The 26,139-nt window shown below is 42.0% G+C and overlaps 2 protein-coding genes across 6 annotated transcripts; one reads left to right on the forward strand and one right to left on the reverse strand.

The window, feature by feature from the left end:
• Positions 1–55: 55 nt before the first annotated feature.
• Positions 56–14,158, forward strand: ANKRD60 (ankyrin repeat domain 60). 5 transcript variants are annotated; one of them, XR_001559135.3, is made up of 5 exons: positions 56–1,290; positions 1,439–1,569; positions 2,058–2,223; positions 2,966–3,278; positions 8,438–8,571. XR_001559135.3 is itself a non-coding variant. In XM_015881717.3 (5 exons), the coding sequence occupies exons 1-5, from the start codon at positions 1,110–1,112 to the stop codon at positions 8,672–8,674; spliced, it is 855 nt and encodes a 284-aa protein (XP_015737203.1). In that variant the 5' UTR covers positions 56–1,109; the 3' UTR covers positions 8,675–14,158. The 5 variants fall into 5 exon arrangements, 3 of the variants coding, with proteins under 3 accessions (XP_015737203.1, XP_015737206.1, XP_015737204.1); XR_014936029.1 differs by having other exon boundaries at positions 1,442–1,569; XM_015881717.3 differs by having other exon boundaries at positions 2,966–3,105; positions 8,438–14,158.
• A 1,205-nt stretch (positions 14,159–15,363) lies between these two features.
• CIMIP1 (ciliary microtubule inner protein 1) lies at positions 15,364–19,314 on the reverse strand. The gene is made up of 4 exons (XM_032448593.2): positions 19,177–19,314; positions 18,740–18,821; positions 18,074–18,184; positions 15,364–16,130 (listed from the first exon to the last, which is right to left on the reverse strand). The coding sequence occupies exons 1-4, from the start codon at positions 19,221–19,223 to the stop codon at positions 15,978–15,980; spliced, it is 393 nt and encodes a 130-aa protein (XP_032304484.1). The 5' UTR covers positions 19,224–19,314; the 3' UTR covers positions 15,364–15,977.
• Between the last annotated feature and the right edge of the window lie 6,825 nt (positions 19,315–26,139).

The raw sequence follows: 26,139 nt of genomic DNA on the forward strand, positions 1-26,139 counted from the left end.
AACCAGCATCATTTGGAATTCATCATGATGTGTAATAAAAAAATCCGTTAGATGTCCAGAGATTTGAAGTAGCCTTCATCACTTACTCCTCAAAGCAAATATGCCAGCAGCACTTTGAGACTAAGATTCTGTCAGAACCAAAGCTCTAACAAGATATATTTTAAGTGGAAAAGCTTCTGGATGTGTAGGGTGAGAGTGGCATTGAGATCTTTACATTAAATCCTTCCAGACTTTAGTTAAGAGCAACATTCTGGACTTCTTTTCAGTGTGATGTTGCTCTCAGACATTCTGCATAAATGAATGATTATGAAGCTTTTAGACTTTGTCTGAGGAATGAGTAATCAACACCTGGCTGGTTGGATTAGCTTCTCATATCAGGAGTCTTCTGTATCTTGCTGCAGTCATCCTTTTGTTTGTTTCAGACACTGGCTGTTCCTTTTCTTGCTCTAGAACTTTTGCCAGCTATTGCAAAAGAATAAATGATCTCTCTCCTTCTTTTTTTCTCCACAAGCTTTAACGTGATATAAAAATGAAGAGAATGAGCAGCCCCTTGCACCTCCCAGTAAAGTATTTCCTCACTCTGAATAGGAAAAACCTATGTAGTAAAAGTGGAAGCACAAATGGAACAGCCATGTGCTCTTTTTAGGACACATCAAGTTAATGTGTATATTGTGACCTGAACTTGAACAAAGAAAACAGGAATGTGAAATATGGGTGGCTTAGATGTGTACTTGAGTAATTACTTTCTTTACTGCTCATCTTCCAATTAAGTTTGTCATCCTAGTGAAAATCAGGAGATGGTGAGGAACAAAGAAATCCTTCTATTACCATCTTGGAGCGTTACTTTTGGTAATGTTCTCTTGCTTTCTTCATACAGGCTATTACATCACACAAGCAGGTTGTACTTTTGTGATGTCAGTTTATGCTGCATAGATACTGTAGCATGCTAGTGTTACAGGGCAGTCTATCCTCAGTGACGTCTATCCTGCTGACAGGGAGAATGCCAAGGGAAATGAGGAATTACTATTGGTATTAGACCCCTGTCCTTATAATGGTACCAACCTTTGTTAAGAGGAAAGCCTCAAACTTTCCTAATTAGTAACAACTGCATGGCCAAGTCTTCCTTGCCTCTGAAGACCTTTAGAATCCAGCTCCAGATAGCTGAAACTAATGAGATATTTTCACTACCTCGGTGCCAGAATGACTTGACTCTGAAGCAGCTTAAGTCTGATTTAGAGTTATTGACTGGGATCCCCTTTCATTTCCAACGGCTTCACTACCTGGATGAAAGTAAGAACCTGTAACCTCTGTTGTTCTTGAAGGTTATTGATAGTGTCTCTTCATCTGCTTGTTCACTCACCATCTATTTATTATAGTTTACGTTTGTCATACTCTATGAGGGTATGTTGACCTGCTTTTATTTTATAACTCCCTTCAGTAGATCTGCTAGATGATTCTACATTTATGGACAATGATATTGTCCCTCGTGGAACAATTACAATGCGTATCTGGAGACAAGATGGCTGGGGACAACTCGTGGCAGCTGCTGCAGAAGGAGACACGATGAAGGTTGATTCCATTGCTTCTGTGAATGGGTGGGGCACTGTCTGTACAAATGCTGGAAGTTTATTGCTGAAGATCATGTTGAGTTGAAGCCCAGTTTTTCTTTTTCTCTGCCTTGGGACTTCTTTTAGGTTCCTAAGGAACTTGTGCTTACATGGCAAGTGTCTCCTGTCTTTGTTGCCTTTCCCCAAAAGCGTGGAGCCTAATGGGTCTACAGTGAACTTAAGAGGGGGACAGATATTTAAGGTTTTGTGAAGGTTGGTAACTACATACAAAAAGAAAACCCAACTTAATGTTGCCTTTAAGGGGTGGCTATGAAAAAATGTCATTAGTGGCAAATCAATATAGGGCAGTGCAATATAAAACAAGCCATTTAGCTTAAATTGGAATGACTTATGCAGTATGCTCTACATGCAGATAGGAGACTGTTGACATTTTTAAAGAATAAGGCCATCTCTATGAAAGAGACTAAAAGGTTTCTGTTTATTCTGCAGCTGGCCCAACTGGGAGTTACAAAGGAGTATGCTGGCACCTCTCCATATGCAAAGATACTGGGACCGAAGCAGAAAAAGGAGTGGGTAGCACACCGTGCTTTTGTGGCTCTGTTTGTTGCCAGCCACAGAGGTCATGTTAACGCTGTGAAGTTTCTCCTGAGTCATGGTAATGTTATTAGATAGAATTATTCTCTCTCTGTACCTGCATAGTATACCACCTTCCTGCTTACCAAGTTAGAGAATTTTACCTGAATTATCTTACAGTTTTTGTATTTGAGGCAGAGAATGCATTCAGCCCATCAGCTCCAGTGTAGACTTGAAAACAATCAAAACTGCTCTTACTAAGTGTAACAAGTTTGATATTAAAGTAGGTAAATTCAGAATGGAAAACAGGAATTAGAATTTTTTACTTCCTTGCTTTAGAGCCTCAGTTGTTTCTTGCTATTTTCTTGTTATCTAAAAATGCTCAGTTTTTATTAATCTTGTGTAATGCTTTACCAGTCACTACAATGCAAGCAGAGCTGCAAGTTCTGCTTCCATGGCTCTGACATTTGGGCTCCTTGCCTTTCCTGAGAAATATGCATTTGAACAAGCAGCCTTTTAGGTCTGCTCAGATCACTTAAATTGAAGAAAGCAATGTGTAGCTGCTAATTGCTTTCTATAATTGAAATGGAGCACCTATGAAGAAATCCTACCTTGTCCAGCAGTGCTCCTTCCAGCCCAGGCTCAGCTTGGCCCTGTTAAATCTCATTGAAGAATGGTGCTGGTTTCTCTCAGTGAGAACTCTCAGTGCAGGAGTAATGGCAGTGCTCAGTTGAAATGTGGCTTCTTGTGAGCTCCGGCCCATGGGTGCCATTGCCCCTTTCTCTGCGTCCTGTCACACTTATAGTATGTGTGTTTCTTTGCAGGTGCAAATGTGCACTCTAAAACTCCACTGGGAAGGACTGCACTGCACGTAGCTGCTGTCATGGGCCGCTGTGAGTGCATCGAGCTGCTGGTGAGCTGTGGGGCACGAGCCCTTGACCCAGACTGCGAGGGGCAAACTGCGGTGAGTCTGGCCCAGCTCTGGGGCCAGGATGAATGCAAGCGTGTCCTGACGAGCACCCCATCGCAGCTGGCCAGTGCCAGGCCTCGGTGACAGGATGGAGCTGTGCAGCAGACCAGTGGCCAGCCAGTCTGACAGACACAGGCTGACATGGTTCTGGCAGATCTCTGAGGACGGTCAGTAACTTTCCCAGTGATGCACACTTTAAATAGAGGTCACTGAGTACTGTCTGTAGGGTTTCGTTCTGAAATAATGTCCTATTATGATGATGCTGTAGCTAAGGTGACGGCTAGCTCAGCCGCACAGCCCTTGAATGTGTGCTTTAGTTGTAATTTAAGCTTTTTGATGCTTCTTCAATTTCTTGGTGTTTAAAGTTGCAACCTACAGGGAAAGTCCCCCCCCCCCCCCTTTTTTTTTTGCCTGCGATGTTGAGGTCGGGAGGTGGCAGTGGGGCCGGCAGGGGGTGTCCCAGCACCGCACTCAGCTGCGGGTGACAGCGTTGCATCCTCCCCCGGCTGTGGTGCTCCGTCTGTCTCCAGTGTAAGGTGATAAATATCCCCTACTTTTTTTGTGTGAATAGAGTACTAAAGCAAGGTTCAAAACCTTGTGCTATGCAAGCCAGTTACTGTGAAAGAGTGTATAGCAAACCTTGTATGTGCTGGCATTGATCTGAACAAATGCAGAATTCCTGTCGTAACAATGCCTTTATGGTACTGTTTAAAGAAAGCTCACTCACCAGTTTCCTGTTGGCTAGTAGTTCTACGCGGTTCAAACATACAGATGTTGGGTAAATGCTTAGGAGAATGACAAGATCACATTCTATAAAAGTGATCAATAGACGAGATATAAAACGATGTTTGGTGTTTTGCTGAGCAGTTGGATATTGTAAGTAGGATTATATGGAGAAATCTTTAGAAATCCGTTATTCTTTCTTTGTAGTGTCTGTCTAGACTGTCTGATCTGTGCTTAGGCTTCTAGAAAGGAGGAGAGGATTTGTAGTTGCTTTTAGCCATTATGCTGCATAACTCGGGAGAATGCAAGAATGTCATACACAGAGAACTGGGCGACTTCAGGATGAGGGTGCCAGAAATGGTAGAAAATTACTTAGTATACAGTTGTGTAGGGAAGATAGCGAGTATTGTTTGCTGGTATCTGGAAACTCACCTTGAGGAAAGAAAAAAAATAGAAATTGCCAATGCATTGTGGCTGGGAAATGAATATACACCGATCCAAAATTGTCATGGGCCACATTAGAATAGAATTAACATGTGGACGAGGCCAGCACTGGAACAGGGTGTGCTGTTTTACTTAAGAAAGAGGAACCCAAGCCAAAGAGAGACCCCCCAGATTAACCAAGGAAAGGAGGGAGTTTGTCCCTAGGAGAGGACCAGGAATATGAGGCATTTTGTGTTGTGGTTGTTACTTTCTCTTCTCTGTGCCACAGTACAGGGAAAGGATCAGTTCAGAAGACTTTAGTGAGGGCTTATTAATGAGCTTTGGGATTCTCAGATAAAGGAAGAGGCTGATTGTCATAAAGAAGAAAAGGCACTAAAATGCTTTGGGTTTAATATGGCCCAGGGAAAGACAAATGTCACAACTGTCTCCTAATATTGGGAAATCACAGTCTGTGACTCCCCTGGATGTTAGAAGGAAAGTTAAATAAAGACAAGCACAGCAATAATTCATCACACTTTCTTACCACAGTAGTTCACCCATTTCCTTGCTTGGGCTAGGAAATGCTAGTGTGGATATGGGTCCCGTCAGAATCAGATGACACATAAGTAGACACACGCTGGTGTGTAATACTGACACTCTTGGAAGCCAAATGCCACAGCTGCTCTGGCCTAGAGAAATACAGCCTATAGCAGACCTCCCTATGAAACTTGGAGGCTGAAACTTGAGAGCAAAGAACCACAACTACTTTGGCATTGTGCAAATAACTTGTTAGCTCAGTGGTTTTTTTAAACAGAGTCATCTTGTTGTTATACCTGTTCCATATTTATCTGTAGTGCAGAATGCTGTGGCAATCATGACATTCATTTCTCAAAGTGAATCAAATGAATAGAAATTGTTAAATGCTAGAGTACAATATAGCTTATAAAACCCAACAGATATCAGGAAAGTTGCACTGATTGGACTCTTAGATGCTGTTTTCCTCTTGCTTGAGAAACAGAATTGTAGTCAGCTTGCAATCTCCTCGACATTGTTCATGGAGGAAGCAGACAGAAAATGCCAATGGCTGCAATTTAGTTAATTTTATGCTAAACACAATCAGCATTCAAACTGGGAGTTACCAAGTGAAAATGTATTGATAGAGAAGCCAAAATATTCTCTGTGAGAAAATGGTGAAATGTTAAAACAAAATCTCAAAGAGACTCCTGGAAAGCGTGTAACTGGAGGGCAGAGAAATGCAAAAGTGAAGTTTGGTGCTACTGAAGTCAACAGGTCAGTGCTTTCCCTGCCATCAGTTTTTCAGTTTGCAGTGCTCCTTTGCTCCTTGCATTTAACCACCAGCTGTGTTCAAAGACAACCAGAATTTGGTTGTGAACTTTGAGGATCGTGTTGACCATTAATATTTAGAAAGGACAGTGGTTCACAGAAGGAAGCCAAAAGCTGTCTAGCGTGCTTCCAACATCTATTATGCTTCCAGCATCCCATTTAGGTTGGTTTAATGCCTGACCTATGCTGCAATTGAGGTTAGTGCTTTGCTTTTCCTTGCAGTTCTCCATATGCTGTTCTGTTTGCATGATTTGCTTGACATAACTGTCTGGTATGGTTTGATGGTGTTTTGCTAGGATTCCTGTGTGTTCAGAAGCTAATAAAGGAACTGTCAACTCAAAGGCCTGTCTTAAAATGTGGCCCTACTGGCTTGGGATAAGAAATGCAGAGATTCCTTGTCCAAGCCTCTTCTGTGGAATTCGTGACACTATTTCAATTCCTTTGGTTTCCAGTAACCAAAAAATCCCCACAATTGGGGTCAAGCAGAAGTCAAGGTATAAAAATTAATCACTGTGAGCTTCCTTACTTATAAGCTGGGCCATATGCTACAGGAATGAGCAGTTCTTATATCTCTTGATGAGTGTTTGTATGCATCATTCAAATGTACACGTGTTTGAATTCCAGCCTGTACTGATTGAATTGGTCTATGATAATAAACAGGATAAATAAATCAGATGAAAGTAAAAGCATTGGTGTGCTTGTAGAATGGTGTGGGATTAAGTTCAGTGCTGTGACCTTGAGCAGGATGTAATTTCAAAAGTGCCTTAATTATTATGATGACATAAAATAAGGCTGAGGAAGCTGGAAAGTCAGAAGGGTAGGAGGCAGAGGGACAAAACAAACACATTTGAAATGACTTGGTTTTACCAGGATTGCAGGCTGATAAGTGGCTTATGTGGTTTATGGTAGGGAAGTGTAAGGCCAAGGACCATAGGTAGTCAGGCTCCAATTGGCGTGAAAGTAGTGTGCAGTACAGATCACAGCATGGCAAAAAGGGCACGTACAGCATTAGGGGATATTGTTTCTAAGGTGAATTGCTGCCTTGGTGCTTCTTTTCTGACAGAGATCTGCTATACAGCTGTGCTTGCTGCACAGCTGAGGAACTGCTGGCTCTGCTGAGGGGCTTCTGTTCAGAATTGGCAATGCATGAGCTCCCTTGTAAAGGAGAGATGTGTTTGAAATGGTCTTTCTCCTTGAGGATTTCCAAATACAGATGTACCTTGTTCTGGGTTCAGACTAAAGCAAAGGGGAAGATGGAGGAAATGTGTCCATGTCAGCACAAATTAGGGTGACAGTCAGGTTTTGTCTGCCAGTCTAAAAATGGCCAGGAGCCCTTTCATGCTGGTTTCTCCTGAATAAGTCCTCCAAGACCTGTGAGATGGGAGCCTGCTAATTGCAGATGGGAGCGGGGATCTGGCTTTTGATGGAACTTTACTGATGTAAAGGCAGTGAGGAGCTACAGGGGAAACTGAACTGGGAAGGGCAGAAGCCAAAGCAAACCATGAATAATCCTAATGCTTTATGTCAGATCTGAGGCATGAGTGTAGAATGGAAAAAGAATATTTGGGAAGATACGCACTTGGAACTTTTCCTTTTCTTGAGTCTTTTTGGGTCTTGTAGCTTCTGTTTGACATGTTGGCCAGTTCTGTGTCTGTGTTGGGAATGCTGGAAACAGGCACAATGTGCTTTGATGCTGATTCAACCCCTGTCCAGCAAAGTACCTCCTCCTGTGGTTATTTATACTATTGTGATAACAGTGATAAAAGAAAGGTGACTTGTGTGTGCTTGTGCCCCGTGTTTCTCTTATCCACTGGTTCTCCATAGCACATGGGCAGCGTTAGAATCTGCATCCTTGGAGTTCCTTTGTCGGTTTGAGCTGTTGTCACACGCTCAACTAATACCCTCTAGTAATTTTCTTATTCACATGCACACTTAATGTCCTTAGTCATTAGACTGAAAAATGTTAACCTTGTCATAGTTAGTGACTGGAAGCAGAAAAGTCCATTTAGTTCTCAGGGGAATGAATTCTAATTTTCTGCTTGTCAGAAAGTGACATTTTACATATTTTTCTCTTTTATTTTTCCCCACCATTTTAGTGCTAAGTTTAAATGTGTGTGTCATTAAAGAGACTGTTTGTCTCTGCTAAACACCCCAAAAGGCTTGGCAGGTATCCAATGCATGAGCCTCTTGACCAATAGCTACTGCTGAGCTTGTCTCATGCGCTGAGGAGAATGGGAGGTGAGAGTGAAAAGTTAGAAATAAGGGGTTATTGCAGAGGGCATATTAACATTGCACGTCAGAATGCATATTTTTTACCCTGGAAAATATGGATGAAAAGCAGCTCATCTGGAATAAAATATCCAGTGAAGAAACAAATTATGTTAATCAAGCAGGCTCGTACTAATATTAGTCATTAAGATGTGACACCTTCCATATAATGTCACAGACTGCTGCAGCCCTTTGAGAAGGGTGCTGGTTTGAAGTTATTGAGTTCACTGTTCTGTGGAAGGGAATAACTCACGTCTTGAAAAAATAGATGGCGTTTATGGCAAAGAGAAATAATCCTCCCACAGATTACAGCTGTTCTTTGCATTGTTGTGCTGGTGGTCTTATCTCATCAGTGGATATTTTCTGTGTTGGTTTTTTGGTTGTTGGTTTTGTTGTGTTTGTTGGGGTTTTTTTTTTGATACATTTCCATAAAGCTGTTCTGAGGAGAACATTGTGTGCTGGGAGCTGGGTGTATTTTCAGAAAGAGACACTACTACAAAGAACTCGGAATCTAAATTGAAAAGATGGATGAAGTGAAAATGAGGGATGGTTATTTTGCTTCTTACAGATGGGAACTGAAGCAGGAGAGCGTGACTGTTGTGGCCAAAGTCACCCTGGGAGTCCACAGAACTGCATCCTGACCTTTGAAGTCCGGTTTCAGTATCTTTATCATGTATTGCCTTTCTGTTCCCTTGCTGCTGAATCTAAGATTAAATATGCACATGTGTATCGAGATAAACATGTTCTACATATGTTTAGCCAAATTCTGACCTTAGGGACATTAAACAGGCTCTCACTGATATAGATAGGAGTGCTTTCATGAGCGGATTCAACCCAAGGAATACAAACCAGCGTTGGCATTTAGTTGGTGAAACATCCTCTTGTAGGCTTGAGGTGGAACTGGCGTTTTAACCAACTTGAATGTCTCTGTGAGGTCTGGAGAAGGCAAGCCAGGCCAGGGGGTAACAAACTGCAAGGCTGGTTGTCTGACTTCTGTAATGTCTGCACACCAGATATTGATTAATGATTTGCATGTAAGAAATGAATTAATGGATGCCATAGGTTTTTGAGGAAATAGGGTGTCCTTATCTATTTCTTCATATTAAAAAATAAATAATGAGAAAATGGCCAGCACAGAGCCCTTCTTCAAAACAGCGTGAGATTTTGGCTCACTGGATACGATGATCCTTTCTCATGTTTGAATGCTTTTGTTATACCACGAGTACTGTCTGCATGCGCACTATTCAGCTCCAGCACAACTACAGCAATACTGCCAAATGCACAGTAAGAAGAATATAAAACGCATTCTAAATAATTTCAGTATTTATGTGCTTTTGGGTCTTTTGTGTTTCATGAAATCTCAATGGATTGTTTGTTGCAACAGACTCAGAAGGCCGATAGGTGCAGTGCAGAGCAGTCTGACCGGAACGCCTGTCCCTGGCAGTGACTGATTAGCAATGGCTCCAAGGGTAGGAATGAAAGGAGAATTAAAAGCAGATTTAGGGAATCTTCTTTCCTTCTTGCTTCTTATGTGTATAATACTGCATAAATACATCAGGAACATCTTAACTGTAATTTGCTGAGTATGAAGAAGATTGTTTCTTCTGAAGTTAAATAGCACTGACCCAAGGTGAAGGAGTTAGACTTAAGCTCTGTTGCTTATAGCTGGCCCATAAAAATGCTTATTTTCTCAGTGCTGTACCTTAAACAAATAGGAAGGCAAACAAATATGGTGAAATATTTCTCTGTGAACCATGGTGAGAGCTGTTGAAATTGATCTCTTCCCATTTGCATACAAGTAACTCAAATGATTAATGGCATTGCTTCCGGGAGAACAAACATCAGCAGTGCTCCCTGCAAGCCAAGCAGTTGACTGGTTGGCACAGCAGCACGTTACCTTTCTCCTGGCACTGTGTCCTGGTCAGAGCCAGCTCCCAGCCACCCAGAAGTGCAGGCTGAAGGAAATTTTACAGTTCTGAGGATTCAGGGGCCGTTTCCTGGTGTTCGGTGCTTCTGGGAGAGTAGGAGCTGTTGGAGCTCTCTGCTTCCTCACAACTCCTGACCCAGCAGCACCAGCGCTGCACAGACCCTTTGTGCCAGTGACAGACACACACAGCCAGCCTGACTTTTCAGGACATGGGCTTAAGCAAGAAAGGACATTTGTCAGCCCTGAGCACACGTCACCAGAGAACTGACTGCAGTCAGGGAAGAAGTTAGATGCAGACAGTGCCCTCTGCTCAGGTAAATGGGTAAGCAGTGTCCCTTCCTGCTTTCTCTGCAGCCCATGAGGCGCTGGCACTACTCCATAACTATACCTTGGTTTCTCCTAAGGGACTGAACGTGCAGGGTTTGTTCCTTCAGCAAGTGTTATGCTGACATGGAAGCTGCACTGCACATAATGGGGAGCACAAGAAATGGCTGTGGATTTTATTTAAACAAAGGATATGACTGTGCTCTGGCAATAAGAGCATAATGTCTGCTTGGTTTTTCCAGACAAGGGCTGTGGCTCACTGGTGTGTTTTTTTTTGGGGGGGGGGAGGGGTAGGAGCTCTTGTTTTGTTTTTATTTTTGCTGCTGCTTTTAAGGATGAGAATGTTGTGTCTGACACGTGTCAGCAAGCAGAGGAGATTTACTAGCATGGCTGGGTTTGTCTTTCTCCCCTGTGATGAATAAAAGCATTAACCGTCTCTCACTTCAGGAGGAGAAGGGGGGCTGTTTTCAGCCTGTGAGAAGTGAGAAGGCTTTGTCAGGTTTGGGTCAGGCAGAGCACAGGGCTGTATGCTGCTCACAGGGTGGACGAGCCGGGTGTCACACGGCAGCCTGCAGGCAACGCTCGGAAAGGCAAGAGACAGCAGTGTGCGTGTGTGCGTGCAGGGTGCGCGGGTGAAGGCTGCCATGTCTTGTTTTGGTGCAAGGCTGTTTGCAGCAACTGATCCCTCTGGAAAGCAGTCTCAGAAAGATGGATTGAATGAAGAACAGAGCAAGAAATGGCTGCTTCCACACTCCCTGTGCTGTTGTCTGAGCTGTTACAAGTATTGCTTAACAAAATGCCTGCCTGGTCTTGATCCTGGTCTGGTACATATGAGGTCTGATCCTGTGGTCATATGTATCCAGTGAAGCTGCTGTCAATGGAGCCATGTAACTACATAACCAAAAAAGATGAGGGGGATTAGAAAGGATCCTCTTTGTTCTGTTTATTTCTGTTTCTTCTGCAACTTGGTTGCATCTATTTTTATGCTTTGGAATTCACAGGTTTATTTCAATCACAGCTTCTTTAATGAATCACGTGAAGCACGGAGGAGGGAAATATGTAGGAAATTGCCAAATTCAAAGTTGGGTCAAAGTTTGGCAACGTACGCACCCGAGACCAAAAGATGTAGTTTATATTAATAAAAATGTGTTGTACTTCACTTCAAACTTTCATCCACCTTTCAATATAGCTGTGTGTCTGTGGAGTACCTGTCACCAAAACAGGCTAGAGAAGCTTAAAAAGAAAAATTCACCGCTCCTGGGTGGAAAATGGTTAATTTTGGCCTCAAAATCCTTAACTTCCTGTTACCGTTGCAAATCAGGAACAATAAATTTAAAAAATAGAAGAGGACTGGAAATTATCCTCAGAGTTACTCTCTAAATAAGATATTTTAATGCGCTGTGCTATGATGTACCCAGCATAACGTAGCATGTAACCTCTGTTGGGTATTTCCGAACAGGAGGAAGCATGCTTACTTTAAGCTCGGTTTTTTTCAGATGCTGTCATTTCTTACAAAAGCAATCATGTGCCAGGAGGTGACAACCAGGCTTTGATCTACAATTTCCTGTGCTGTTGCTAAACACAGTGAATTTTTTGTACTTGCATAAAGTTTACGAAGGCTGTTGTGTTACTTTTGAGATCAGTGTACTGGTTTAAGAATAAAAAGAGCATCAAAGGCTGGAAGAATCTTACACTGGGGCTCAGAAATGATGATGCTTTTTGCTAACCTGCTTTACAGCCTTTGGAAGTGGCAGCGTTCTGAAGAATAGATTGCCTCATGCTTCCAATAAGAGTTTTGTGTGTTATAGCAAATAGAGCTGCATCTGCTTAAGCAAATAGGAATTAAAAGTAAACACAACAAGTTAATTTTATGTCTGACCCCATCTGATCCTTCCCTGAGCATCTGGTGCACTGCCTCCATCTGAATCCATCACTGAAGGAAATGATACATGTGAATGGGGAGCCTTGCACCTCCAAAAAGGGAAAATCAAGTCAAATAAATCCACGTTCTTGGTTTTGTAAGGCGAGTGATCTCAGAATGAAGCACAGGCTGCAGAGTGGTCAGCAGCAGGAACTGGAACAGTAACTTCTGTGCATACTTGAGACTAGAGTGCTTATCTATGAGGACAGCCGGGGAATGGGGCTTTGTAGAAATGTCCCATGTAGAAGAGCAATTAGTTACTCTCTAAGTGGCCACTCTCTACAGCAGCAAAATCAATTGGCTATCTGCATGCTGCGCCTGCTTTTCATTTTGCTTCTCTCGGTGTGGTGACTGCAATTTGATTAGTGCTACTTACACAGAATCACTATTTCGCTATCATCTAATCAGAAATCTTCACTCTCTGATTCAAAATGCGTTTTAAATAAATTTGAGCTCTCTGTAAAATATCTTGTATTAATTAAATTATAAATAGCAAGAGCCAGTTGTGTGCAGTTCTAACAATGCGCTGTGTAGGAAAATGGTTTTTGCCACCCAGTGATGTGGCTGATGAAGCAAAGCAAGTACTTATGAGAAGGATAATTCTGATTTCATAGTCCTTCAACTTAAATACAATTGTAACTTAAGTCCCTACTATTATTTCATCACACTTCCACAGTCCTGAAGGATGTGTGGCTGATGTCATGTATTGCTGTTGACTGTGTACAAAATACACAACTATTTTTGTATACGGAATTCTAACGCGTACTCTGTAGTTTCTCTTTAAAAACAGCATGTTAGCAAGGAACTAATTTAACTGGAAGTGCAGTCAGAAGACATGATGGCTTCAGCTCTGCAAAATATTGGTCAGCTAAGGAGGAGTTGCTGTTTCACTTTGTTGATATGAACCTCAGGCCACCAAAAGCGTGATGAATGTCTATGTTAAATGAAGCTTACATTGAAACGTAGAAGACAAGTATCATCTTGTTTTCAAATTTTGGTTAAAAATAATCCATGTAACGTTTTATGTATGTTTAGATACATACAGATCTAGATACATCTCTTTCTGCTCCGACTTGCGCAGAGCACAGGCTTAGACATTCATATACAATTACATCTCCCTGTCTTTTGCTGCATTTTTGAAGTGATTTAATTTTGTTGTGAAGCCTCTCCCCCACTACGTGCACTGAATTTACTAACACAGCCCTGACCTTGGAAATAGTGTGATATTTTACAGCATGCAGTGAAATTTGTGTGTGCAACTTGGCTCCAAAATATAAGTTAATTTCCACAAATGAGATGCCAAGTTTGAAACCTTACAAGATGATTTAATAATCCTGTGTCAGCAAGTTGGGTTCATGACTGAGGCAGTTGACTGGGCAGTACGTTGTCAGTTGCAAATCTAAAACTACTTCACATATTTTTCAGGTATAAAGAATCAGATTAAACATGCAGGGAAAAGAAATAGGTTTCTAGTTTGTGTATTCTTGAATACCAAAATCCTAAATGTATGGATCAGCAGTTCACAGATTTAACCTATAGAAGTTAAAATTTTAGGCAATAATCTCTATGCATCCCCCAAATTATCTTGATCAAAGTATTTCTGGAAGTAAAAGTATGTTAAATAATGGAGTTACTTAAAAGGAAGAAAAACCACAACTGTTCATACAGGGTCAATATTCGGATCCTGGGAGTAAGATTCAGAAATGTCCAACGATAGGTGGTGGACAAGGAGCTTATTTGGGTTTCCAAAATCAGTAACTCATCTGGAGTTGGTTTCCACTTCCTACAAGCATCTACTGGATATTAGATGCCAGCTCTGGACCTTTAATGTGACATTTTAAATGAGTGGTTGTGAAGCTCCCCTTTCATTTAGCTGGAATTCATGTAATTTTATTGCTACCAAATTACATATTAATGTTACAATACCTGTTTATCTAAATCAAACAAGAGTTAAAGGATCTATACCGACCTTAAAACGAGACGGGGAACCATGTTATATATGTAGACACATAAATACAGAAACCTAGCAATGACAAGAAAGCACTTAAAATTGAAAAGTGATGTAAAATATAATTATCTTGCTTTTTCATTAATAGTTTATGTGTTATTCTTAGTAGCAAAAGTGCAATTTAGTTTAAATTTCCAGTGTGCGATTCCAAGTAATTCTTCATTCTGTTTTTTAAGTCTGCAGTTAGTTCTGCTATGTATTCTCATTCTTTGGTGATCTTTCCAAAGGATATGATTCACTCCTCCATTATTTGTAAAGAATATGGAAAAAGTAAAACATAGTTATTTTGTGGGCACTTGGAACTGGATGTAAAAAAAAGTAGGTGGACTGTTGATCGTTGTGAGTCATTTCTTGGGAAGAGGGAAAGAACAAACGCTAACTGCTGACCTGCTGCTATGAAAGCCAAGGGCTTAGTGCTGACTCAAGTACAAACTGATTGCTGCAGAAAACAATGGAGATCTAGCAGGATTACAGAGGAAAGCCTTTTCTCCCTAAGTAATAAGGAGGACTGAAGAATTGCCTGTATGGATTTATTGGAGTCTGTTATTTGTTTCGACAGTCGTACATTTTAAATGTTAGTTAACTAGAACTTGAATCTGCTGCACCTAAATGAGTCTCCTTTGGTTTTCAGAAGTCCTGGCAGATGTGCAGGTAGGTGATGAAGTGCAAAGCTGAACCCTCTAACACTGAGACAGCTGCACTGATAGCTCCCAGTGCAATCCCTTCACAGAACTGTAGGGGTTGGAAGGGACCTCTAGAGATCATCGAGTCCACCCCCCCCTTACTGTTAACGAATATGTCTTCAATGTAAAATGTAGTTTGCAAGACTGTAACACAAGAGAACAAATACTACAGATTTCAGAAATAGTCTATTGTATGGAAACAGGTATTCATGTGGTTTGCCGTTAACACATTCCTCTTATTTGCTTTGCTAACATCATAGCAGCAAGTGTTGAAAAGCATCCAACGGAACAGTGTGTCCTTTCTAAATCAAACATCTTGGATTCCTCCCTGCTTACAGGAGGAACCAATTCATGCAGCTTTATCTGAGAGTGTGAGACAGGAGTGACCCTGTGCTCATTCCAACCCTCGTTCAGATATTTGATTGATTGAATGGCAGGTGACAGTATGGAAATGTATTTTATTTCCTCTCTCCATGCTGTATTGCACTGTGCTGTGTGGTTGCTATGCTGCTATGTTTGGTAAACAGGATACAGGTGAGATTCCACAGGCTGCCAAACCAAAGTGTGACAAACCTTCCAGCCAAAGACTGTTTGATAAACTGAGGAACGCCTGGTGGGCCAGTCAAGAAACTGCTGCGTGTTCATGTGTTTATTTTTATTTCTACACCAATATTTCTGAAAATAGGCTTGCAATAAGAAGTGATTTGATAACACATTGTTTTTTTAATGCAGAACGTGTTAAATGATGGATGTAGATGGATATATTCAGAAATTTTCAGTGCAAGAAAATACTTGTCGGCCAATTTAGCTTCTCTCTCTTTTTTTTGATGGAGTTCCTTAGACTCCAACATTCTGTTTCTGAGTTCCTACCAGTCCTGCTTGATATAAACACTAGTATAAAAAATCTGCAGCAACATAAATACTTGGTAGCATATTTTTGCTTTGAAACTTATGCTTAAAAACTTGTATCCTGAACAACAAAAAACACTTCTGAGATCAAAACTGCTTTTAGAAAGTGACTTCATTTTACTGAATGGCCTTTGTAAGCTTTACTTAAAGCAATCAGGCAGCTCCATTGGAAACTAGGCAACTCTGAAGCAGAATTCACAAGCAAAATGCTCCGTAGTGATGTTCACACATTGCCCCAGTGGTTGTGGGTCCCCGTACAGCTGTTCAACAATCCATTAGCGAATGTTAACTTTAGAATGCAAGTGCTTCTATGTTCCTACTCGTTATTTCCTACTGTTAGTCAGAAGGCTCAGGTGGCCAGTTCAGGCTCTTGAAGAAGGTTCCTTTGGTGCTCTGGACTTGAAAACGTTCGATTTGGAGCTCTGGAACAGCTGATCTCCAGCCAATTAACCCCTGGGAAGTCTTTGGAAATGGAGGAGATGGATGCACCTGGAATGAAAGTAACTGTCATGCAGCATCTTCCTTTGTGCTCCAGAGGGGATGGAAATGAGAATGTATGAAAATAGTGGGTTTAAACGCAATCTGATGAATGAATATCCTGAACGCACACTGACACTTATGGAAGATTGCCTAGTTGCATGGACATCTGATTTATAATACAGGATGTGTTATAATATAAAAAGTTATTAGGATAATTTAGGTCCCATTCTGTAGCAAGGCACAGGGGAAGAGAGAAGTTAAATGACCAAATTCCAGTGAAGTAACTAACTTTCATTTTCCATTCCTTAAAGTCTTTTAGTGCCTCAAGTGGTTCATATAACAGGAACTCAAAACTCACTGTTATCATTCACTAGTGTATATATTATGCATTTTCTTCATACATACAGTTTTATTCAATATATTTCTAAGGGCTTTACGTTATTAGAAGGGTTTATTCTTTAGCTTTAGCAGTAATCTTTAAGCTACCTGCCTTCTCTAAACAGGAAAAACAGCACTTCAAACTCGCTGCGGTGTATTTGGTAGCAATGCTGCCATGGAATAACAGTTCTGTGGCCAAATGCTAAAGATATTACTGACCAAGCTGGCGTCCAGAAGTACTCATCCATTCCACTTTCTACTTTAAAAGATGGGTAAGCATCAAGTTAATCTGCAACTAATCTTGCTAAAAAGGAAACAAAGCAAGAGCCAGCAGCCTCTGTTCAGTGACTGCTGTGCTTACTTTGGCTGAATCATCTCAGTTGGGCACTTTACATGGTTTTAGCATCTGGGGACTTAGTAGACACGCAGTAAGAGAACAATGTTTCAGTTCTCTTGCCAGACTTACTTCACTTTGTTCTTTGGCCAAGGCTCGACATGTTTATGATATTTAGGTGGAGCAGTTCCTCCAAAATGATAATTTTTATGGCCAGAAGTGCCACCCACCGAGCAGGATAATAAAGGAAATCATTTCCCACTTATGATCTGGGGGAAAGGACTACAGAGAAGCAATTATGAGTCCAACCCAGAGAGAAGAACAGATCCGATGAGTGTAACCATAAAGGTGAATGTGCAGAACGTTCTGCATACCCTCGTGTGCAGCAAAGGCAAACCTGACCCAATGAAAGCTGTGACGGCAGAAGTGCTGCCATTTGATTTCTGTCACACCCAGCACTTGCTCTTTTATGCAGTTTAGTCTCAGTGGAAGTACCTGCTCACCTTATCACAGCACCCTTGGAATCCCTTGAAATTTAGGTATCAATAAGGAACTTTCAGTCTCTTTTGTTTCCTTAATCTCGGAGCAGACTGCCCTTGCTGTTTGTTGGCATGTTCTGCCTCTCCTTTTATGACTGTGTTCCTCTCCCACTGTTGGCAATAGAGCTCTATGGTTATTCTGTTTGGTGGTGATTCGGACGCTGCACATTTATAAATCAAACACACTGACTCATTAGAGCTGACCTCTCCTGGCTGATCCAGTTTGTGCCACTAAAAGGACAAAGGCGTCATCTCTGCCAAAAATAATACTTACATAAAGATGGAAAAAACGGCCGCATCTTAACCAATAGTTAAAAGTGAGAGATGAGGCTACGATAAGCCTTGAAGTAAGGCGTGTGCATGTATATTTGAACAGTGACTGCTCAGCAGTTGTAAATGGGTCTGGGCGTTCTGCTATAATAAGCTGTACAGCTGACTGTTGTTACTCGATGTCACACAGAACGGGGGACGTGCTTTAGGGAAAGATGATGACATCCAGTGAAAGCCCTGTGAGCGAACAGCCACATCCAAAGGGCCATTCCTTCTTCTAAATGAGGGCTTTCAAAGCATTGCTTGGGCCGCTGATACAATTTACTCTGACCTTTAGCTACAGGCCCACCTCTACAAGTCAACTGATTGTAGGGGCTGGGTGGTCTCAGACAGGCATTGCTGTACTGCAATCTCAGAGTCTCATTTCTAACCTTAATGTATTTTTCCACAGGTGTCACAGGGCGAATCCGCAGATGCTCTGGGAGCTCTATCTTGGGCTTTGCTTTTGCTTTTGCTCTTTCCTTCTTTTCTTCTTCAATCAACTGAAATAAAAACATCAGCACTAAAAAACCAGGCTCTGAGGGTAACAGTACGGCTGCATTCAGGGCCTGCACCGATCCTGCTCTATAGCAATGAAGTATCCCGGTTCCACCCTAACAGTATGCGATGCTGTATTCTCATATCTAAACACTGGTGAGAACAGACACCTCTCCAAATATTTGAGTTCACTGTAAATTTCTCTGCTGCAATTTTAATTAGCTACAACCTTTCCCCTGTGGCTTTTAAGGTACCATATGGACAGACAAAGGGGAAATGTTTTCCTGTCAGCGTGCATCTCGTACTTGTTAGCACTGCTGGGAGTCGTGTTTCTCAGGAGAAATACATGGGGCTGTGCGTGGCATATCAATTACCACGGGCTGCATTTCATTCAGAGGAAAGCAGAACCTTGAGCCCATCTTTACAGGCGCTGCATCTGCAACCTGTGACCCTGGCTTAGCAAAGCACACACGCTGCTCTGTGCTCATCGTGCTGTGTACATACAGCCCTGTGTGCCGCCCTGCTGCACACCACACCCCACCCAGCACCGTTTGTTTTACCTCGTCGAGAGCTGTTTTCAAGAAGCCCCATTTGTGAATCCATCTTTTTGCAGTTTCAAGTTCAGTTTCAACGGCTCGTTTCCTGAAAAAGAGAAACGTGTGAGGAGACCTCGAGGGCCACATTCTAAAAGTATAAACCAATGAACCCAATGATAGAAAGCACAGCACTGAGCACCAGCCTTCAGAGCAGCACATCCACGAGCAACACGGCTGTGCTGACTGCTCTGTGTCTCGGAGGCAATGGGAGCTGTTTGCACGGGCTGGGAAGGAGGCGATGCTCGAGCTGCCTCCCTTCCCCTGCCCGCACTAAGGGCTTTGTGCCCTCGTGCCGCTGGAAGGAAAGCACGAGCCTCCCGGCGCTGCTGAGAGCCGAGCTGGGTGCAGAGCTGGGTGCAGGGGGGGATCGGAGGGAAGCAAGGGAAGCTGAGCAGCGCTACCAGCAGCTGTCCTCGGCCACGACGTTGCGCGGCGGCGGCTCTTCCATCTCCCCGCCGGGTGGAGCCGTTACGGGGCGGTGTTGGGATGGAGCGCGTGGCCGCAGCACGGAGCTGCCTCGTGTGCTGCTCCGTGTTTGAGCTCGGCCCGCAGAGCGTAACCCGCGTTGTGCAGGTGAACCGTTTTTGCGCTTTTTTCCCCTCCTCCTCCGTCAGCTCCTTTATAAATCGTTTCTGCAATGAAAGCGGCCCCTCTTGGTGCGAGGGGTTGAGGCAATTCCCACCCGGTGGTGGAAGCTGCTCTGTCCTAACGCTGTAAGTCGTTTTTCCCACTGTTGGACACTTACTGTAACATAAATGCGTGCTTTGACCCCAGCCGGGTGGTTTGTAGGTAGTGTGTCTGAATGCTTATTTGCTATTTCTTTCTTGTCGAGCAAAGTATTTAAAAGCCTTCAATATTTGCACTTGAGAAAGCTGTAAATGTTTTAAGCTGCCATGTAGGTAGGCCAAGAACTTCAGTTGGAATAAGAGGGGAGGAGGTCACTCTGCAGCCCTAAACCAGCAGCTGATGCAGCTCTCAGTCCAGCTATCCACAAATGCAATATTTCACTTATGTGCCGCTTCTTGGTTCCCTGTTTGATAATTAGACCGGCAATTAGATCAGCCGGGTCTGCTATCACACCCATAAATGCTTGCTCATCCTCCTATTTAATTAACCCCTGCTGCTTAGTCACACTTATCTCAGGAGTCCTCTTATTACAGTCTGGATGTTTTCTGTAAGTAATTTGTTAATGAAAGCAATCAAATTCATATATATATGTATAATTATGTATCAGGGTTTAATCTGCAGTAGCGTTTGTTAGGAGGGAATGAAACCTTGTACTAATTTAGTGAAAATAGAGCCTGATGATGTTCAGTGTTTCTGGTTTGGTGTTGGTGATCTTTTAGAGGAGGGGAAGCAGGGAGGTGAGCTGTTGGCTTTGAGCTGTTGTTTGGTTCTTCTGAGCACGAGACAATATTAGAAAGCTTGCAGTATGGGGAAGTGAAGTGAGATGGGACTTTAATGAGCTGCCAGCTGCACAGCTGCACTTATGGATATATTTAAGGTCATGTATCCATAAAGGTCATTTATGGAAAGTCTGCATCTTGTAATGACATACAACTGAGTTTGTCAGCGTGTTACAAACGTGGAAGTAAATAATAGGTAGATACGTGTTTAAGGTGCATGTTTGAACGTCATAAATCTAATGAGGAAATGAGCTGATTTGACCCATGTTCTTCTGTGTGTTTCTACAAATGCTGCCAGCAGCACGAGGTGGGGCAATGATGGATGGATGTGCTTGGTGGATGTGCTGGATGTCACTGCCGGGTCTGTCTACAACACGATAGTCTTGGAATGTTGTGTTGGTTTGGGAAAAGGTGGTACTGCTCTCTGAAGTGGAATAGAGAACCAAAGTGACTTAAATAGACTCAGCAATTAAGGGAAATGGGGTCACTGATCTGCTGTGTTTCACAAAACAGCTCCACGAATGGATGTGTTTCTGCAATCAAAACGAACAGAACAGAGACAGGAGAAGGTGATGCATGAGCTGAAATGAGCATCCAAGGGTAGGTGGACCTCTTACACTGGGATTATCACATGAGACTAAGTGTAAAGCTGTGATGTCTTTGCTTATGTCATTATTGGTCTTTGAAAGGAGGCAAGTTTCTCCGGGAATTTCATATGTCTGCACTGATATGAAAATGTTAAAGCTTTTTATATTGGTTGTTCATGGAGAAATGGTCCAAATTCGCAGACAGTATCTCTGCTGATCTCTGAAACTGCTTGGAAGGAGCAAACCTCTTCCAGGCTCTAAGTGGGATTTTGCAAGTGTTGTTTATGAGCACTTCAGCTTCTACTGAGTGAACTGGGAGCGACTGTAGATCATATTTGTGCTCAGTTTCTAAAGGTGCAGGTATAAAGTACCTTATGTTTGACAATACTCTAATCCAGCTCTCCTGTTATGTTCAGTTCTGGTTATAAGGCCAGGCCGACGTTATGGGCCTAATTCCAGCATCCCGTTATCAGCTGCAGTTTTTATTGTGCTTGATATTCTTGCCAGTAGAGATGAGAATCCTCTGCTTCTCATCGGACTTGGGGGGAAAACAAAAGAAATGCTTTATTTGTTGTTTTTGCTGTTGTAAAGGCTGTTTGGAGTGTTCTTATATGTCCTACTACATCGACTATAAACATGAATTGCTACTCTACAGTATTCAGTTCAGAATTGTAAGTAGATCAAAATCACTTATCTCTTTAATAAGAGCTCCATGTTGTTCACATTGGAAAGTTACCAGGGGAAAGTACAGCTGAGGATCCTCTCTGAGAATCATGAGATAAAAGCTACTGCTGCTTTACTGTTTTACTCCTCTATGTACATGCAAGGTAAGTGGAGGTGGCCTGGGGATCAGCTGGCAGGACAGTTCCTGAGACACTAATCTGCTTGGTTTGCCTTTGAGGAGGTCTGAGCAGCGTCAGGACTGTCTCAGCTTTTGGCAGACTTAGTTATGCAGTAACATGAAAGCTCAGAGATTCTTCCAACCCCATCCTCCTCCTGTGCTGTTCTAACAGTGCACTTCATCATACACTGCAGTAACTGTCACCATGAAAGCAACGATGCAAATGATAAAGTCAGACTTCTGTTCCCCTTTGTGATCTGAAAGCTTATGAGTTGAGGAGGACTTGTCACTAAGCGAGGCTTTGAGCAGGGTGCTTTTATTCTGACTGCTTCTGAAATGTATTGCATCTTTGCAGTTGTTTAACAGGAATGTTTCTTAGGAAGAGGTGGGAGTTACTGATGTAATTCTCTCTGTGTGGGACAGCTGTGGCATAGGGGGCTCTGCAACTTCTAACTCACTGTGTCCCATTGGAATAGAAGTTTACAACTGCTGTTTTCTATCTGAGAAATTCAGACAGTGCAGTAGAGTAACGTGTAATGAAAAACACACATTAGTGATTTGAGGAATTGTCTTGAGGCTGTGCCACTAACTTGTGTTTGACCAGTAAGTCCCATGCGCTCCCGATGTGAGATGGCTTCTGCTTTACATCGGGTGGTTCTGTAGGGCAAGTGCCAGTGTTCTGACTGGGCTGCTTGGCTGGAAGGTGTGAATAATCTACACAGATGTGAGATAAAGCGCTGAGGGAGAGGAGAATGCTAATATTGCTAAGGAAACCCACAGTGCTGTATGGCAGTGTGTGCTCTGTGGCTTTATTTGTGCTGCACTTCTCACTATAAACACTACTGTCTTTGCATCCATCTACAAACCTAAAAGGCATCATTTTCCTTCAGGTACATGTTAGCTGGTATCTCTCCTCCTCTGAGGGGAGGCCTCTGAAAATGAAGATGGATGTTGAGATGTCTGTAAATCCATACATAAATCAGTTCTTATGCACTTGCATTGAAAATGTTTCCAAAAAACATTGATTGGTGTTGGTAGTTCTGTCCTTGTTGCCCCATGTTGCTTTTTACAGCGCTGAGTGCGGAGGCTGAATAGAAGCGATCAGTGAAAGACTTGAGCTATTTTTGCAGTGTTTCTGACTAATACCTCAGTTGTAGACTGCCGAGTCACAGACTGCTTTGTTGGGATCGCTGAGATTTCTTTCAAGTAAATTAAGTCCTATTGAGACAATGGACTCTGACTTCATCCAAGAACAAAACGGAACCAACCAAACAAAAAAGCCCCGAACAGTGATGAAACAATAATTAAAAACACAACAAAAGAGAGCCCTGCTGAAGTCTATCATATCTAGGAATATGTTAATTAGGGCTCCTGGTTTACCACTTATTGGAGGAATCCGTGGTGTGCTATGAATGACTGTATTTTGTAGCCAAATCTGGGATGGTCATGATCTTATGGTGGCTGTAATTGTCCCATGGCTTTTTGAGTGGTGTCTGGCATTTCAGTTATCCCAATGTAGATTTTTTTCTCTCTCCATAAAATGTCGCAGCTGCAGCTTTTTGCAGGTTTCTGTGCTTGAATGGTGTAAGCAATCTTAACTGAGTTCAGATACTTGTCAGTAACTCCTGGAGTCAAAGTCTGTTTTGAGAAGATCCATTGCTTTGAGCTCCAAGTATAGATTTGCATGGGATACCTCCCTGCAGTGTCCTGGATGGGTGCTTGTACATCTGTGCTGTAGTTGGAGTTTGGTATACGTGCTCCCCAAGTTCTTTCTACAAGTGCCATGGAGGGTTTTTTCACTGTCAAATTGTTGGACTTTTTGACATCAAAACTCTTTGTTTGGAGGCGTTACCTCTGAGTGCTGCTCCGCAGCTCCAGTTGCAGAGGACCTGCAGGATGCTGCCTGGTTACAATTTAAAAGATCAGAGAATCTGACCACCACTTCTGCCCTTCTCTGAGTAAACAGTGCTTGTAAATGCCCAAGTGCAACACGAACTGGAATTCTCCCCAGATATGTGCTGGAGTACCTCAACATCACATCTATTACAGCGAAGCAAAGAAAACATAATTGTGATTTTTTTGTTGCATTATATAAACTAAAATCAAACAGTTCACGGTCTTTGAAAGTATTTTTTCTCTCAGTAGAGTGTATGTTTCAAATCAGAAGAGTTGCCTTTTTTTCTTTCTGCATGGAAGGCAGGGGGTCTGGGACATTTTAATAGCTTTCATATTCAACTCCGCAAATATATCATTGCAGCACAATAGTTTCTTTGCATGAGAATTGCTTAAATGATTCAAAATGGATTGAAAAATATATTTCAGGTTTTAATTTTATGCACAGAACATTAATGAGCAGTGCCCCTTAGAGACTTACTGTCAGTTTAACATATTCACAATAATCTCAACACAGATGTTATCCCATTTCAATCTTTTTAGAGAGAAGAAACCAGCAATTTTTCCTTGGAGAACATCAGAAAATATATTATTGTTGAAATTACATTTTGATCCCAGAATGCTGTGTTAAAATATCGCTGCTAGGATGAATAAGTGGCACATTATTTCTGATGATAAGCCTGTAGAACTTTTCTGAGCCTTCTGTAAATCCTACAAACAAGTGACAATTCTGTTAGTGCCACGCGGTTCAGTTTCCCTTGAGGATGACTGTAGGCATGATGGCGATGAGCGTCTCATTGTGTTCCCATTTAAGAGGATATTTGTTTTTAGTTCCGAATTCTCTATTTGCAGCTCTAACACGGTGAAGTTGTCTCTACCAGAAACATTTTACTGTTCCTTCCCTGAGCATGTGCATTAGAATCCCTGCTTGGAAGAAAGCATGTATTCAGAGTAACGTTTTGTTGGTGTTGGAAGCATCTGTAAGTCACTTTGTGTTCCGCAATATGCCAGTGCTTTGTTTTTCTGCTTAATGTACTCACGTTGTTCCCTTATATTTTGAAATATTTCCTGGGGGGTGACTCATAGTGATGGTTCTGCTATTTCCCCAGGCTGCCAAAGCCCCTCCAGGACTGCACAAATGCAAGAATGGTTCTTGGCTTTGATAGCAGAGTGCAGAATGTGTCACCAGTTGTTGGGGTTTTTTTTAATGGGGAAGGGGTGTGGAGTTGGGATGGTGGGGTGGGAGTGCAGTTGATTCTTACAGAATCAGAAGTAAATGCAGCAGTTCTGGCCAAAGCTGTGTTCCGACCCATTCCTTGGGAAGGGACTCCACCTCCTGCAGCCATTTTGTGAAGTCCATCAGTAGTGGTAAAGATTGCAGTTTAGAACACATTAAGTTCAGTGTTTCAAGGCCAAACGCTGTTTGATGAGCCTTGATGCAGATCATTGCATAGGAGAATGACTTGCTGGAACTTTAAGGCAGTGCAATGGAATACGCAGCAGTTCTTACTCTGTATAAGCTTGTGAAATAGCTGCTCCTTTCTCCTTTCTGTTGTTAGGAACGTTAGAGGAGAAACAACTGTTAATCTGATGATTTAAACTAACTGCAGAACTGTAAGCAAACAGGAGCGTCTCAGACGCTTTCAGAGTTCAAAATAGGAATATCTTCTATTTAAAGTTGGAAATGAACAGGAATCCACTTCAAATTTGAAGATAATTCACATAATGCTACCACTGAATTTTTTAAACCACTAATGCATTTTTTATTGATGGAAGTTGTAAATGTAAAATTTTGACATGCATTTAAATATTAATAGAAACTCCTTCTAGACACAAAAGTAAAAAAATCCTTCTGTGATTTTTAAAGACCAAAGAATACGGTAATTTCCCTACGCTTGTAGGCGATTGATTGCAGTGTGTATTAATGACATTAAGTATCATTTGCTCATGAAATTATAGCACTGGATACATTTGCTTCTATTGGTGCTTCGGATCTTTTCCTTATATCAATTTTTAACTGTATCCCTGGTAAGATTTGCACAGCTTTTGTCAGATGTGAAATCTGTGACGTGTAATTTAGTGACCATCGATGAAAAGATGATAGTCTTTAACAGAAAATGTTATCGATGTTAATGTCTGGAATGCTCTTAGATTGTCCCTGCCTGGAGAATGAATTCAGTTCCTCAGCAGAATACAAAGGACAGGGAATGCACTCTGCAGCAACCTGGGTTGTTTGGGTTTTTTAGTAGCTGTGGGAGGTCACGGGATTTAAAATATTTACAGTGTCATATTTGTGAAATGCAGCCATCCCAGGCACACTGAGTTGCATTCAGAAGACTCAGTATTTAGACATATGCTCTATAAGAAATGCTGCCATAGTGAAGAATGATTGTATGGTGATTGTTGTAGGAAAAACTAATGGATAAATCAATTTAATATTGACACTGGGGAAAACCAGAGTGGTGGTACTGAATTTAGGGTAGGATTTTGCTGCTTTTTTTACTGTAATGTTTTTCTTTATCCAAAAGTCTTTATTATTAGCAGTAATTTTATCCAAGGTTTGGCAACTTTCTTTGGTCAGACTTGCACCTACTTATGTGACCTGTACTTGGAATGTAACACGAGTAGGTTCTTTCC

Source organism: Coturnix japonica, chromosome 19, assembly GCF_054131305.1.
Source record: "Coturnix japonica strain WE chromosome 19, WE-NBRP24, whole genome shotgun sequence".
Taxonomy (NCBI): Eukaryota; Metazoa; Chordata; class Aves; order Galliformes; family Phasianidae; genus Coturnix; species Coturnix japonica.

Excerpts from the sequence above, each read along its gene's own strand:
- CIMIP1 (XM_032448593.2), bottom strand. The coding sequence starts at position 19,223 with ATGGAAGAGCCGCCGCCGCGCAACGTCGTGGCCGAGGACAGCTGCTG. Across the intron at positions 18,822-19,176 it reads GTGGCCGAGGACAGCTGCTG|GAAACGAGCCGTTGAAACTG; the intron begins GTAGCGCTGCTC and ends TCTCTTTTTCAG. Across the intron at positions 18,185-18,739 it reads TGAAAACAGCTCTCGACGAG|TTGATTGAAGAAGAAAAGAA; the intron begins GTAAAACAAACG and ends TTTTTATTTCAG.
- ANKRD60 (XM_015881717.3), top strand. The coding sequence starts at position 1,110 with ATGGCCAAGTCTTCCTTGCCTCTGAAGACCTTTAGAATCCAGCTCCAG. Across the intron at positions 1,291-1,438 it reads GCTTCACTACCTGGATGAAA|TAGATCTGCTAGATGATTCT; the intron begins GTAAGAACCTGT and ends AACTCCCTTCAG. Across the intron at positions 2,224-2,965 it reads GAAGTTTCTCCTGAGTCATG|GTGCAAATGTGCACTCTAAA; the intron begins GTAATGTTATTA and ends GTTTCTTTGCAG.